Source organism: Ahaetulla prasina, chromosome 2 (genome assembly GCF_028640845.1).
Source record: "Ahaetulla prasina isolate Xishuangbanna chromosome 2, ASM2864084v1, whole genome shotgun sequence".
Taxonomy (NCBI): domain Eukaryota; kingdom Metazoa; phylum Chordata; class Lepidosauria; order Squamata; family Colubridae; genus Ahaetulla; species Ahaetulla prasina.
The window spans coordinates 269,743,029-269,760,068 of NC_080540.1; the positions used below are offsets into that span (position 1 = coordinate 269,743,029).

General features: G+C 42.6%; 1 protein-coding gene across 3 annotated transcripts in view; it reads right to left on the reverse strand.

Moving 5' to 3' along the window:
- Positions 1-119: 119 nt before the first annotated feature.
- Positions 120-17,040, reverse strand: part of GCNT4 (glucosaminyl (N-acetyl) transferase 4) — a 29,663-nt gene continuing 12,742 nt past the window's right edge. For all 3 annotated transcript variants that reach the window (XM_058169188.1, XM_058169186.1, XM_058169187.1), the window contains exons 2-3: positions 3,898-4,033; positions 120-3,692 (exon numbers count right to left, since the gene is read on the reverse strand). In XM_058169188.1, the coding sequence (XP_058025171.1) occupies positions 2,336-3,691 (1,356 nt within the window). In that variant the 5' untranslated portion in view covers position 3,692; positions 3,898-4,033 and the 3' untranslated portion in view covers positions 120-2,335. The remainder of the gene's footprint in view (positions 3,693-3,897; positions 4,034-17,040) is intronic.

The following is a 17,040-nucleotide window of genomic DNA, read 5'->3' on the forward strand; positions in this document are numbered from 1 at the left end:
AGCTCACTCCCCCATGCAGAGCTGTAGACTCAGACTGCCAGAGTGCCAACCATCTTTGGACGACAATCCCAGTGTCTTTAAGCCGTTGTGCCACCTTGCCCTCTATTAATTAGACTGAGTTGGATATATAAGGAGCATATATGTTTACACATAAAAGTAAGTTGAATACAGCGAGAATGGTTTACTTGAGAATTGTGTGGGATAAAACAAAAGGAAGAGAGGATCAAGAATGGATGCAATGAGTTAATATAATATGAATACAAAACTGAATATGAAAGAAGTAATTTGAGGCGGTTTGCTCATGCAGCCATACAAAACAAATACAGGAAGGAAACGTGAATAGATTAAGAGAAAAAGAAAACCTGAGAAACCAAAGCGGGGGCAACCCACCACTGATACTTACCTCAAGGGGAACAGCATTGCTGACTTCAGTATCTTTCTTTCTTACAGTTTTGGCAAAGGAGAAATTTGTGTGGAAAAAGTGGTATCAAATATATTAAAATGATAAAATAAATTTTATTTATGTGCTAGTCGTTCCTGACTCTAGGGGGCGGTGCTCATCTTTGTTTCAAAGCTGAAGAGCCAGCGCTGTCTGAAGACGTCTCCATGGTCATGTGGCCGGCATGACTCAATGCCAAAGGTGAACAGAACGCTGTTACCTTCCCACCAAAGGTGGTCCCTATTTTTTCTACTTGCATTTTTTACGTGCTTTTGAACTGCTAGGTTGGCAGAAGCTGGGACAAGTAACGGGAGCTCACCCGTTACACGGCAGCACTAGGGATTCGAACAGCTGAACTGCTGACCTTTCGATTAACAAGCTCAGCATCTTAGCCCCTGAGCCACCGTGTCCCTGTTTTATTTTATTACATTTTATTTAAATAATTATTATTTAGTGTACATACATACTTAAATATATACAAAATCTTAACATACAATATATGTCTCATAATTGCATATACAATTTAGTAGAATTTTCATTCGTTTTGCATAGACTTAATCCATGATTATATCAAACTTCAAACTCAGTTTTTGTAAACAAGACAATAAGCAAAAGTATAGATAAAATCTGATCAAACGTTTTACATGAGGTAAACCAGTGGTTTGAAAAATGTAGACAGTTCTGTGACTGGAGATAAGAATGAAAAATTAATAAGGGACAAGAGTTTGTGCAGAGAAAAACTCCATATTAGCCAAAACTTGAGGGAGCATTCAACACCAACCATCAGAACACTTTTTCAAAGCATTGAATATTTCATAGCATTTTTGGGGTCTCCTCCTTTCTTCCTGCTCACTTTGGCACAAAGTTAACCTACTGTCCATTTTTAGAGGACATAGCCTCCTGACACAACCTTTGCCTTATCCCCAGTTCACTAGAAAGACAACCTAAATTTGTCTTCAGCTATTCCAATTTCAGGTAGTGTTTTCCATCTTCTCCCAACACAATTCTTGGCATACTAATGGTCTGCAAAGCTGAATTCATAACCTTGGTCCTAATGCAGTCTGCATCTGGCATCTGCCAAGGACCTATTGGGGAAGTGAAGATGCTGTAGCCGCAACTTTCAGCCACAGGGTGCTGCCCTTCATGCCCATTTTGGCTTGGACATCAGGAGAACCTGAACATCAGGTTTGCACAGAAGCATCTGCCCTTCTAGTGCCTGGCCTCCACTTTGCAATCTGCCTTTCATTCTAATCTGTTTATTATTAGTATCTATTTTATTACTGCCTTTATTACTTTACAAGTAACCCAAGGTGGAGAACATACCTAATGTTCCTTTTTTCTATTTTCCCCACAACGATCGTGTGAGGTGGGTTGGACTGGGAGGGAGTGACCAATCACTGGCCCAAGTGATTGCTGCTTTGTCTTAATGTTTCCCTTTACTTGGCTTTAAAAAAAGTCAGAGCAATATTGTTCTTGCTTCTTTTCTTCTTTTAGTTTTAGACTAGCATCCAAGCTGCACGCAAGAACAATCTATGCTGGTTAAAGAGAAAACATATGAAGTAAATGGGAGAAGTTAAAAAGCTTGAGAACCATTGGCTTAAACAAATATAAATGAGCTCATTCCCTCTAATCTTTTATCACTGAAGTTGTACAGATTGTGCTTGCTTACTAACGACAACTGGGACTGGGAACTTGGTTCTTAAGTGAAGGAGTCCCTAGTGAAACTGCACTTGGGCTTGTGATCTTGCTTCAGTTTTCCTTTGCTTTACAGATCTGCAAAGGTCATAAATATGAGAATGAGTCATGAAAGTACTTTTCTGTTACCATCATACCTGCAAGTGAGCAATTCCTCACTTTAAAAATACCACATAATCTACTCATAACTATTCCATACTGTTAGGAGACACCTGTAAATATTTTGTGCACAATACGTTTTTCAGAAGCTAAAGCAACCCATTGCTTTTGCTGTTCTGCAATCTTTTCTGCCAAACATTTTAGTAAAATAGGGTCCACTTTTGAGTCAAACTTATTGGCAAACCAATGCCCATGGTTGAAGAGCCATCTTAGTTCTGCAGCTCCATAGATGCACACGCTGCGAAGATGTATACCAGTGCAGGGAGGATAGAGAGAGTTCTCATGGTAGTTCCATTTTACTAAACGGGTTTTGCTCTGAAGATCAGTGATATCTTCAGCTTCTCTTGAAATCTGCCCAGGTACTCCAGGTATACGAACAAGAGTTGCCCAGAAATGTTCATCCGGTGAATAAGTATCCTTTGACCATTCCAAAAAATCTTGAACATGGGAATTGCCAAGAATATATTGTACAAAAGCTTGACATAAAACAAAGTACGCACTGCCTACAAAAATTTCAATATTGTGTGGAGGTGGACTCTTTGAAATACTAGTTTTCACAGGGAACTTCATAGATTGATAAAACTTTTTTTGAAGTTCATAGTGATAGGTAAATCTTTCTCTTTTACTACTGCTTGGTCTGATAGTCTCCAACATGTTACCTCCATTAAGTCTCTTAAGTTCACATACCAGCTCAAAGTTTGATCTCAGGGGAAAATCTTGGCCACACAAATTAATTACATACTTCCATGGAACTGCAGATTTCAATAAATCAGATAAACAATTCAAGTCTGCCTGCAGCCTTGAAATATAGCCATACTCAACCACTTCCAATTTGGATGCAATGAATATATTAGAGAAACATTTGGCCAGATTCTCCAAAGCCTGTTTGAAAGTGTCAGAAGACTTTTGATCATAATGAATACAGTAGATATTCTGACTACTATAAATTGTATGAATGAGCCGCTCAACCATTATGGCATCTTTGTGAACAACCAGAGAATAAGCTAAAGGGAATTCTTCCTCTTCTGGAGAAACGGCCTTCAGGTGATATTCTCTAATTGTTCGGTATTCCTGGCAGTTACTGGTCATTGCTATAACATCTTCATCTTCTAAATCAATAATTTTTTTTCTCTTTATCTCTAAAGACCTCCCAATCTCCCTGGGATCTTGATTATAGATGGAGGAACAATTAATTTTATATTGGTCATATTTTTTTACATGGCTGTACTTGTTTTTCACATATGATGAGGTACTTAAAAATGGTTCTACAAAGTACACATTTTTGTGAAAGAATAAAACCCAATCAGCTTTGAGCAGCAAGAGCAGCACAATTGTTAAAACCAGTATTAAAATATGCCATCGTATTGGACAAATGTAGAAGCATTTGAGTTTCTTCATTCTGTGAAAAGAAAGAGTCAAAGACAAATTAAAGACCATTCTATATGTTTACAAACGATACAAGAGTCAGCAAGATAACTGTTTCAGTGACAACATAAATGCATTTCCTTGTATTTCTCTCCTACAATTGCCAGCAAGATCTTTTAAAATGCATTAACACCTTGAAAGGATTTGTTTTCTTGATTCAAAATTTTCTATAGTTTTACCTCAGGCATGGATCATCTATGGTGGGTCATCTATGATCTCCTTGGCCAATTTTTTTCACTTGCTTTCTTGCCATACTTTCTCTTAGAATTGCTGATCAGAACTGCCTCTTCTCCATCCCATAAAAATGGCCATTTCCTGACCAGAAGAAAGAAACAAACACAGCTGTGTTAATTCTTATTGTATCCATTCAACATCAGAGAAGACTACAACTGCTGTTTGTGGGAGGGTTTTTTTTTTTCATTCTATGACTTTACATAAGTTGGACCCAGATCAGATAACAGCATGTAGCTTATTCTGGATGATCTGAAAAGTGTCAGACTTGATTTAATTCTTCAGTGGGACACTATCAGATGATACCAGGGCTGTGGGCTGGCTTGTAATGTTAAAAAAACCCCCAACCCATTCTGGAATAAGACAATTGCAATTAGAGGATGTTATTACCTTTCTATCAGTTATAGTTTTGAATGATTTCCACATATGACCACAATTGACCCCCAAATTTCTGTTATTAAGTGAGACAAATATTAAGTGAGTTTTGCCCAGATTTTATATCCTTTCTTGCCACAGTTGTGAATCATTGAAGTTGTTAAATTAGTAACACGGTTGTTAAGTGAATCTGGCTTCCCCATTGAGTTTGCTTCTCAGAAGGTTGCAAAAGGAGATCATATGACCCCCAGGACATTGCAACCGTCCGAAATATGAGTCAGTTGCCAAGCATCTGAATTTTGATCTTGTGACTATGGTGATGTTGCAATGGTCAGAAAGTGTATAAAACAATCAGAAGCCACTTTTCTCTTCATTTTCTGAAAATCCATCGCTATACATATAGGCCAGTAGTGGTGAACGTTTTCCTTGTTGTGTGCTGAAAGCGCACGCGTTGTCGTGTCCCACTCCTCCGCTGACGGCCGGGTCAGGGAAATCCGAATCAGGTGTGCCTCTGCAGCTCTGCCCAAAGTCCTAGCAAAGTCCTCAGAGCAGGCAGGAGGCCAGAAAGTGACTTCAGCAAGATATGTTCGATTTTGCCTGACTCAGAGACTGCCAGAAAGCAGATCCTTTATATAGGCCATGGGGTGTGGCTCCATGACTCAGCACTTATCCAGGCCTGCCCCTCCCTTCCTTCTGACGCCGCCGCCTATCAAGTCTTCTGACGCGAGGGTCACTCCAGTCGGCAGCTGTTGGTAATAAACCTCCCTCAGGCTCACATGCTGTGGGGGAGGGGGAGGGGTCTAGTTGCTCCGTTTGCCCGGGCATGGAGCCAGGGCTGGGGCCAGGAGGTGCTCCCTCCTCCACAGCCTGTCTGGACATGGAGCCAGGGCTGGGGCCGGGAGGTGCCCCCTCCTCCTCAGCCTGTCTGGGCATGGAGCCAAGGCTGGGGCCAGGAGGCATACTAGGACATTCTTCAGCGTTCGGAAGCAGATAAGAAGACCCCGGCTGCGGGTGAGAGCGGGCAAGACACAACACGCGTGCACGCGATAGCATGTGCAAGTACCCATAATGCAATGAGCCTCACCCCCATTCATGCGCACACGACCCTCCACCACTCTTTTACTCATGGGTATATGACCCCCCCATGCTCCTCTAGCCCACCTCTGCATGCGCACATAACTCCCCACCCGTTTTGGGCCTAGTAGGCCTCCCTGCAGCTTCCTGGACCCAAAAATGGGCCGTGGGGGGGCGACACACTCCCCCCATGCTCCCCACCGCCCCTCTGCGCATGTACATGAGACCCCCAGTGTTCCTTCTGGCCTCCCGCGCATGCGTGTGTAACCTCCCACCCCCCACGCATGCATGCGTGACCCCCTCACGCATGCAGGTGCATCTCCTGCATGTGCCCCGCCCCCTTGCATCCCGAAAATCAGCTGGTCGGTGGGAGGCTTGCATGTATATGTGGTGGAGCTGAGCTGGACAACGGTTTGCGTGCCCACAGAAAGGGCTCCGTGTGCCAGCTGTGGCACACATGCCATAGGTTCGCCATTACAAATATAGGCTTTAACATTTGTATAAAAGATATATTATCCACTTGTGGCCCCAAGAAAGCTTTCGTATGTAACCACAGAGCCTGTACAACAATTGCGATTTTTAGTTTTCAGAAAAGAAAGCTTCTTAAAGGCATGGGAAAATAACCATATTAAACATGGTTAAATTAATTTTCCCCAGTTTCTCATGTCAGGCATATCACTGAAAAGACAAATGTAGATTTCAACCTGAAAAATGTTAGGTACTGCTATCGAAAAGATTTGTGGCAAACAAATTGTCCCAATTATATTGCATTTAGAAACAACTTTATAAAAAAAGGAAAAAAACCCACCATGTGCCAGAATTCAATCCAATATTCCCCCTCTAATATATTAAGTGCCTGCACAAATGTTATCAGTAAGGACACCCAAACAACAGTTCAGACCCTTTCTAATTTGTTGAAATGGACCGTTCTAAAACACACTGTCAGCAGAGGATACACATACATGGGAATTGGCAGTATAATGGCTTGTTCAGCAATGTTCAGAAAGAAAGTATTGTTCGGTCTTTATTCAAACTCTGCAACACGCTGAGCACTTTGACTCAGATATACTGATGAATGAATAAAAAGTAAACCAAGTTAATGTTTGGCTGATTCTGGAATAAATGTTGAATACAATCATATGTTCATAATAAAAACAAAGCAAAATGAGGCTACCTCTTTCGTTGAAGGACAAAAAGTCTGGATTTAACTGTGAGACACAGCATTTTAACCTTAGAAGTAGGTAGAGACACTAGGACAGAATTCAAAGATGATATAGCTGATAGGACACCTATGGCCCTCCAGATGTTCCTGAACTACAACTCCCCATATAACTTGCCATTAGTCATGCTAGCTAGATCTACACTACAGTAAGGTAAAGATAAAGGTTCCCCTTGCACATACGTGTTAGTCATTCCTGACTCTAGGGGATGGTGCTCATTTCCATTTCAAAGCTGAAGAGCCAGCGCTATGCGAAGACATCTCCATGGTCATGTGGCCGGCATGACTAAACAGCGCACGGAATGCTGTTACCTTCCCATCAAAGGTGGTCCCTATTTTTCTACCTGCCTTTTTTACGTGCTTTTGAACTGCTAGGATGGCAGAAGCTGGGACAAGTAATGGGAGCTCATCCCATCACACGGCACTAGGGAGTCAAACCCTGCGTCTTAGCCACTGAGCCACCACATCCCTTTTTTACAGTACACTACAATACTTTTTTACTTTTTTACTCTACAGTACTTCAATGTTTTTTAACATGTGAACAATAAGGCCATTTTTTTCTCCTGCATATGTATTTGATTTTCAAAGAAGAGTCTATCATTTAAAAAATTAGCTTTGCTAAGAAACAACTATTTGCTATTTAGATTTTTATCAAAATATTCTATAAAACAAAGAGCAATTAAGAGCAATAGATGATTAAGTACTTATATAAAGAGGTTATGGATTTCCTATTTTCCTGAACTTCCTCACTGTTTATTGTTGCATTGTGCAAGCAACACGCAACATTTAACTGAATTACCAAGAGTAAGAGGATGGATACCTGACAGTAAAAAAAAGGGAGAAAGAATACAACTAGGTGACCTGGAAAATGTATTAGGGAATAATATATTATAAGTAATCCTTGATTTACAATCATTTATTTAGGGACATTTCTAAGTTACAACAGTGCTAAAAAAAGTGACATTATGACTACACTTACGACTGTTGTAATGTCCTCAGAGTCATGTAATCCAAATTTGGGTGATTGGCAACTGGCATGTATTTATGACAGTTGCAGTGTCCTAGGATCATGTAATTGCCATTTGCAACTTTTCCAATGTGGGAAGCTAAATTCACTTAATAACCATGACGGCCTTGGACCTGACGCAAGTAGTTGATGGCCCTACTCACATTGGGGGAGGCACACTGGATTTGATTTTCATCTCTGGACAGTGGTTGAATGATCTGGATTTGCGAGACCTAGTTAACGAGCCTTTGTCATGGTCAGATCATTCTCTCCTTCGTCTGGACTTTTGGACCGCCACTCAACACCGCAGGGAGACGGGACCAATACGTTGGTTCCGTCCCAGGCGCCTGATGGACCCGGAGAGGTTCCTGACAGAGCTTGGGCCGTTCCCTGAGGATCTGGCCCATGGCACGGCTGAAGAACTAGTCGCGGCTTGGGAACTGGCCGCGGCTGGGGCTCTAGACCGTGTCGTGCCTTTGCGGCCTCTGACCCGGCGCAGGTCTCAACCAGCTCCTTGGTTCTCCGAGGAGCTGAGGGAGATGAAACGCTGGAGAAGACGCCTAGAGAGTTCCTGGAGATCCAGCCGTTCGGAGGCTGATCGGACACTAGTTAGGTCATATAGTAGGACCTACCTAGTGGCATTGAGGGAAGCGAGACGTTTCTACGTCGCCTCCCTCATTGCATCGGCAGATAACCGCCCGGCCACCCTGTTTCGGGTGACCCGCTCTCTCCTTCAACAGGAGGTGCAGGATGACCCATCACAGGGACGTGCCGAGGAGTTTAGTGGTTATCTATACGATAAAATCGTTCAGCTGCGGGATGGATTGGATCAAAATTGGGTAGATCCAGGTGAGAGGTCAGAGACTCGTCTTGTTGAGACTGTTTGGGATGAATTTGACCCTGTGGCTCCTGAGGACATGGACAGGTTGTTGGGGAGGTTGAATGCCACCACATGTTTACTGGACCCGTGCCCCTCCTGGCTGGTACTGGCCACGCAGGAGGTGACACGAGGCTGGCTCCGGGGGATTACCAATGCTTCCTTGTTGGAAGGGGTTGTTCCTACTGCCTTGAAAGAGGCAGTGATGAGACCCCTCCTCAAGAAGACTTCCCTGGACCCAGCTGTTTTAGGAAATTATCGTCCAGTCTCCAACCTTCGCTTTGTGGCAAAGGTTATAGAGAGTGTGGTGGCACGTCAATTACCCCAATACCTGGATGAAACTGTCTATCTAGACCTGTTCCAGTCCGGCTTTCGGCCCGGATACAGTACGGAGACGGCTTTGGTCGCGTTGGTTGATGATCTCTGGAGGGCCAAGGATAGGGGTTATTCCTCTGCCCTGGTCCTATTAGACCTCTCAGCGGCTTTTGATACCATCGACCATGGTATCCTGCTGCACCGGCTGGGGAGTTTGGGAGTGGGACGCACCGTTTATCGGTGGTTCTCCTCCTATCTCTCTGACCGGTCACAAATGATGTTGGCAGGGGGGCAGAGATCGACCCCGAGGCGCCTCACTTGTGGGGTGCCGCAGGGGTCGATTATCTCGCCTTTCCTGTTCAATATCTATATGAAGCCGCTGGTAAGATCATCAGTGGTTTTGGGGTGAGGTACCAACTGTACGCTGATGATACGCAGCTGTACTTTTCCACCCCAGGCCACCCCAATGAAGCCATCGAAGTCCTGTCCCGGTGTCTGGAAGCCGTACGGGTCTGGATGGGGAGAAACAGGCTCAAGCTCAATCCCTCCAAGACGGAGTGGCTGTGGATGCCGCATCCCGGTACAGTCAGCTGCAGCCACGGCTGACTATTGGGGGCAAGTCATTGGCCCCGATGGAAAGGGTGCGCAACTTGGGCGTTCTCCTGGATAGGCGGTTGTCTTTTGAAGATCACTTGACGACCGTCTCCAGGAGAGGTTTTTATCAGGTTCGCCTGATTCACCAGTTGCGCCCCTTCCTGGACCGGGATGCCCTATGCATGGTCACTCATGCTCTTGTTACCTCTCGCTTGGACTACTGCAATGGTCTCTACATGGGGCTCCCCTTGAAGAGCACCCGGAGGCTCCAGTTGGTTCAGAATGCAGCTGCGCGGGTGATAGAGGGAGCCGCTCGCGGCTCCCATGTGACACCACTCCTGCGCAGGCTGCACTGGCTACCTGTGGTCTTTCAGGTGCACTTCAAGGTGCTGGTTACTACCTTTAAAGCGCTCCATGGCTTAGGGCCGGGTTATCTGCGGGACCGCCTACTGCTACCGATTGCCTCCCACCAACCTGTGCACTCTCACAGAGAGGGACTCCTCAGGGTGCCGTCCGCCAAGCAATGTCGGCTGGCGACCCCCAGGGGAAGGGCCTTCTCTGTGGGGGTTCCTACCCTCTGGAATGAACTTCCCACAGGACTTCGCCAACTTTCTGACCTTCGAACCTTTTGCCGCGAGCTGAAAACATATTTGTTCATTCGCGCAGGACTGGCATAGGATTTTAGATTTTTATATAGTTTTAATTTTAATGGGTTTTATTGTTTTAAATTTATCTTAATCTGGGCCAAATTGAATAAGTTTTTTAAACAGTATTTTATCTTGTATTTATATTGTTGCTCTATTTTATCTGGCTGTAAACCGCCCTGAGTCCTTCGGGAGAAGGGCGATATAAAAATCTAATTAAATAAATAAAAATAAATAAATAAATAAATGTGATTCACTGAATGACCACAATGATTTGCTTTCTCCCTTTTTTTACTGTCAGGTATCCATCCTCTTACTCTTGGTAATTCAGTTAAATGTTGCGTGTTGCAGGTTATACAATTGGCATGACTTAATTAACAACTGCCTTGCTTAGTGATTGAAACCAGTCTCAATGATGGTTATAAGTTGAACTACCTAACATATAAAGCAATGATGGCTAACCTTTTTGCTGTTGCATGTGCCCACACCCATAATTCAATGCACCCTGCCCCCCACGCATGCATGCATGACCCCTGCTTTTGGCACGTGATGGCATGGTGGGCCCAGTAGGCCCATTTTTCACCCTCCGCAGGCTCCAGAGGCTTTCCAGGAGCCTGGAGAGGGCGAAAATGGCCTTCCCTGTCCTCCCGGAGGCCCTCTGGAGACTGGAAACATCCCGTTTCCCAACTTCCTGTGGGCTCGGAAGACCCGAAAATCAGCTGGATGCACGCTGGAGCTAAGCTAGGGCAACGCTTGCATGCTCACAGATATGGCTCCACGTGCCACTTGTGGCACATGTGCTATATAGGTTTGCCATCACGGATATAGAGTGTTTGTATGACGTTCATCGTATAGAAATGTAGATCAGGGGTGTCAAACTTGCGACATCACGGCAGCGTCACATGACATATCTGGACTTTTTCCCCCTTCACTAATTCAAGCATGGGTGTGGCCAGCATGTGATGTGCTGGCCTGCGGGCCGCGAATTGACAGCCCTTCTGTAGATGTGTTCCTCAAAAGAGATCCCTATGCATCTCCCTTCTAACAGAGCAGATGTTCCATTGAGAGATTGTTTTTAATAGGCAGCCAGATTTTTTAGATGCCTTCAACATACCATAGCAAACTATCATGGACCCTCAAAAAATTAGGATATTTGCAGTAGCTCAATTCTGTCAACTTATTTAAAGCTAAGAAATCTGTCATGGTCCTATTGGAGGAGGTATTAGGACAGGAGAGGAAAGGACAGGACACAACAACAGTGTTGGAAGGGACCTTGGAGGTCTTCTAATCCAACCCCCTGCTTAGGCAGGAAACCTTATATCATTTCAGACAAATGGTTATCTAATCTCTTCTTAAAAACTTCCAGTGTTGGAGCATTTACAACTTTTGGAGGCAAGTTGTTCCACTGATTAATTGTTCTGTCAGGAAATTTCTCCTTAGTTCTAGGTTGCTTCTCTCCTTGGTTAGTTTCCACCCATTGCTTCCTGTCCTGTCCTCAGGTGCTTTGGAGAATAGCTTGACTCCCCCTTCTTTATGACAGCTCAAGATATTGGAACACTACTATCATGTCTCCCCTAGTCCTTCTTTTCATTAAATTAGATATATCCAGTTCCAGCAAACGTTCGTTATATGTTTTAGCCTCCAGTCTCCTAATCATCTTTGTTGCTCTTCTCTGTACTCTCTCAACATTTTTTTTTATATTGTGGCAACCATTAATTGGAACTGGGACCATCCGACAGGGATGGCACATCTCCCTTGCCATGTTTAGAAAGGCCAGAGGCTGAGGATGAATGTTCTCTCAGGCCCCTCAGACATTGGGGAAGGTGGCCAACCAGACGGGGAGCTGCCCTGCCTTCACAGACACGGGAGGATCGGCTGCTGACAGGTCTCCTCTGAAGAGGAACAGCTGCCTCCTCCACTCAATCTAAGGGCAAGGAGAGCAGGGCATAGGCAAACTCAGGGAAGGGCTGTGAGGCTACGTGGGAGAAGGTTGCCCCACCCCTCCTCACACCTGAACACCTGGAGTGAATGATTTAAGGATGAGCCATGGGGAATTAGTCTTTGCCAAGGACAATTGTTTGTTTTGGATTATACTCCCCCCGGCTTTGACTTGTGCCTTTTTTCCTTGCTTCTAGGGCTGCTTTTCGTCTTTGCTTTGAGGACTGCCATTCGTCTTGCCGCAGTCTTGTGAACTGCTTTTGCCCTTTGCTTTGCTTTACCTTCAAAACTGCCTTGTACCTAGTTTTTGGCCTGAGGATTGCCATTTGTCTTATGCCTGGACTTTGTCTTGTGGACTTTCCTGGTAATATATGGTCTGCTGAAAGGCTGGGTTCTACTTACCTCTACTACTGGTTCACAACGGGAGCACACATGTGCACTAGCTTTGCTTGCGCTTCTGCGCAAAACGTTCATAGTGACATCCGGGCAGGTGGGCAGAGCCTCCCGCTGGTTTTACTACCGGTTCGCAAGAACCGGACCAAACTGGGGGTAACGCCTCACTGGTCTGTTGTTTGGAGGATTGAGGGTGGGTGCCTTCAGGATAGCATGGGGTGAAGCTTTACTGGTCATTGGAGGGCTGTTTGTTGAACACTTCTTGAGGGCAATAAAGGATGCTCCAAAGGCCTGTCTTGCCCTGACCACCTAGGTCAGAACAAAACCAGAGAATATTTCTTTGGTAAATTTCTGCATTTAAAGGGAATGAATTTTTTCCTTTGCTGCCACTCTTTTCTACAAGAACAATTTCTTAATTCCTAATGTCTTATTGGTAAGAAAGTATGAAGGCATTTTCCATCCCCATTTTTCCCTGCCTTTTAGAAAGTTTTCTTAAATGAATAAATGGTAGAAAGGATAATTATAGCAACCAGTGAGTCACGCTACCAACTGCCATCGTATCACTCATATTTCGTAAGTGCAAGCGCTTCTGGTAAATTTTGCCTTGTTTTGACACAGTTCTAATTACGCTATCAACAAAGACCTCAATCTTCACGCAGTAGAAAAAAGCCTAAAATTTGCAGAGTTTTCTCCACAGAAGTGACTTCTGGAATTGAAAAGCAACCCGCGTGGTGTATATACCACAGGTAGTCCTTGACTTACAACAGTTCATTTCGTGACCATTCACAGTTACAACGGCATTGAAAAAAGTAACTTTTTTTCACACTTCCCCATGGTCATATGCAGATGCTTGGCAACTGACTCGCATTTATGACGTTTGCAGTGTCCTGGGGTCATGTGATCAGTTTTTGCAATCTTCTGACAAGCAAACTCAATGGGGAATCCAGATTCACTTAACAACTGTGTTACTAACTTAACAGTTGCAGTGATTCAGTTAACAATTGTGTCAAGAAAAGTCATAAAGTGGGCCAAAAATCACTTAACAAATACTTTGCTTAGCAACAGAAATTTTGGGCTCAATTGTGGTCATAAGTCATGGACTATCGGCATCTGTAATTTTTGCTTTATTAACTGAAATTTAAAACTTTCAATTTTGCCCTGTCCTCTAACTTCCTATTTAATATACTGACTAAACTTTCAACCGCAGATCCGTCAGATTAGATGTATAGTGTAATAAATGAAGTGAGGTATTTTTGTGGCATTCTCTATGTGAAATACATTTCCCCCTTGCCCACAACATTATCCAAATGTTAAATTTTATGGTGTCTGCCACCACAAACAGAGGCTTTTCAGCGGTTGCCCCACTCTTACAAGTGGTCCCTATTTGGTATGTTTTAAATCCTGTCTATTCAGAACTAAATTCCATATTGCAAATGATCATTTGTGCTTGTTAAATCATGCTATTTATTGGCAGCATCAGTTGCTATTTCACTATGATTTACATAAATCTAAAGATCTGATTCATAAAGTTTTTATTCCATGAGTGGAAGACTTAAAGATATTAAAGATACTTTAACATGCAGTCTACTGTTGAGAAATGCAACACTACTGGGTCTAGGACAGTGATGGCTAACCTTTTTCTCTTTGTGTGCCAAAAATGCTCATGCTCGTGTATGGCAGTATGTGTGTGTGCTGGCATCCAAAATGGAATGTTTGCGCCCCCACACATGCGCATATGACCCCCCCTCCACGCATGCCCTCCAGAGGCCAGAGATGGGCCCATTTCCGGACTTCTGGGAGACCCATTTTTCAACTTCCCCAGACTCTGCGCGGGCCCTGCACTTACCCAGCATCCAAAACGGGGCGCGTAGAGACTCCTGGGAGCCTCCTGGGCCCAAAAATGGGCCATGGGGGTATACCATGCTTCCCCCATCTCCCCGAGCATGCGTGCATGACCCCTGCCCCTTCTCACATGCACACTTGAGCCCCCCCGGCATGCACTCGCGTCTCCTGCATGCACCCCACCCCCTACAAATCCCAAAAATCAGCTGGCCGGTGGGAGGTGCACATGCATGGGCAGTGGAGCTAAGCTCGGTGACAGCTCACGTGCCCACAGAGAGGGCTCTGCGTGCCACCTCAGGCATGCGTGCCATAGGTTCGCCATCACGGGTCTAGGAGATACAACTAAGTTCTGTTTTGAAGGACTAAAGTAACCAAAATATATATATTTCATTTATTAAGCTATTAATGCCAGGGGTGAAATCTAAAAATTTTCCCTACCGGTTCTGTGGGCGTGGCTTAATTGGTGGGCGTGGCTTGGTGGTCAGATGACTGGGTGGGCATGACCAATAACAATAAATAATAAAAATAATAAAGTATAAAAAAACAATAAGAGGTACCAAAAACCAACTTTCACACTTTACACACACACAGCACAACACAACTGACTCACACACAATGTAAAAGCAGCTGCACTTCACACTTCACACAGCCACAAAAAGCTCAAAAACCAAGTTTCACACTTTACACACACACAACACAACACAACACAACACAACACAATACAACTGACTCACACACAATGTAAAAGCAGCTGCACTTCACACTTCACACAGCCACAAAAAGCTCAAAAACCAATTTTCACACTTTACACACACACAACTGACACACACACACACACACAAAATACCACATACAGCTTTCTGAGATTTTGTGTGTTTGTGTAGTTAGAGTGAAACATACAGAAACACACCAAATCTCAGAAAGCTGCACAAATATTTTATTTTATTATTTTATTTTATTTTATTTTATTGTGGACTTCAATTCCCAGAGTTCCTCAGCCAGACAGCATTAATCACTCAGTGGTGAAATAGATTAGCTAAGTTTAGATTAGTTCTGTCTCGTGCTAAAAGCGAAACTGGGGCTTTCCGGCTGTGAGAAAAGCCATGAGGTCGATCAGTAATCAGGTAAGTGTCTTAGACTCTTTTAAAAGGAGTTTTTCTACATGTTTTCTACAGAAAACATGTTTTTTAAGGTTCTGCTGATGAGGAACTCAGGTGAGATCCCCAGAGTAGCCTTTAATTTTAATTTTAATTTTTAAGTTTAAAGGCTGCCGATCTCAGCTGAGTGGCGGGATCCTCAAAGGCTTTTTTTTACTTTTAAAGGCAGGTTTCGGCTAAAGCAAAACCGGCTTTTAAAAGTAAAAAAAAAAAAACAAAACCTCTGCTGATGGTGTAGCTCAGCAGAAGCAGGGGGGTGGGGCCAGGGATTTTTGCTACCGGTCCTCCGAACCAGCAGCCGCCATCGCTACCAAATCGTGTGATCCCGTCCGATCCGGGAGCATTTCACCCCTGATTAATGCTCTATGAGCTGTAGGTCATGAAAACTAATTCCTTTTAAAAAAAGGTACTAGTTTGAAAAGGTGCTACTAGACTGGATTGAGATTCTGTGATTTTGGAGGGGAAAAAAATCATGGGAAAAATGTTCAAAACTTCTTCTCCAAAGACAAAAATAGTAGTTTTAATTTCTTTATTATAAAGTAGAGTATCCAAGCTATGAAGTGTAAATTGTTTAAAATATGTTTTAAATGTTTATATGTTTATTTACAAATTACAAAAAATGAAAAAAAGCCTAAATACACTAAAATAATCCACATACTTAAGAATGTTTATATTTAGAGGAAAAAAATTAATAGACCCTCCAAAAAGGAAGAATATTTTTTTAAAAAAATCTCAAACTAAAAAAGAAAAAATCTACATTTTTCAGAGAGAGGCCATGTGGTAAAGTCGTTCTAATGGAACAACTTTACCTATGACTTCACATGTCATCCAAACATATCCTACAGAAATGTGTGTACGCTCAACCTCATATACAATTTTAAAATTTACATTATAATATTACTGTGTTTAAACCATGTACAGCATGTCCATACTTTAATTAAAATAAAGGCAATAATGTTGTTAAATAACTTGAAAGATTGATTACACTATACAAATCTACATCTATAATACACTTATCTATAGTTACTGGTTTACTAATAAGTGCCATACACTATTATAACATCACCAGTACAAAGTATTATTGTAAAATATCACAAAATTTCTGCCATAGTAATACATATATATTAACACACTAAAAGAAAAATAAAATGTGAAATATAAAGTACATTTCAGCACATTTTAGATTCAGATTTTTAAATATCTTCTGGAATTTTCTTTATCTTTTCCTTCACTTTCTTTAATGTATTACAGGAAATTGTGCAGTCACCATCTGAATATATTAGCATAATGTTTTTACATCTTTCTATTACTTGCACCAGTATTATGTTATTGTCAGATTAGCAGTGCTTTATCAAATATATAGCTATCTTACATGAAGAAGAAAGACAACATTTCTCTCTGTGAAGAGAAAAAAAAAAAGAGGTTAAGATATTTTAAACTAGTATTTACAATTTCATTCTTGCTTTCCTATCTAAGCTTTTCTGAACTAAACAATATTCTTATATTTCTATATGAGTGTCTTGAGGTAGCATAAACTTAACTTCTTTATTTAGTGTAATATAACATAATACTTCATACTATTCATATTCACTATCAATAATATTATGTAAGTATATAACTATATAAACATATGAATATATAAATATTCATCTTGATA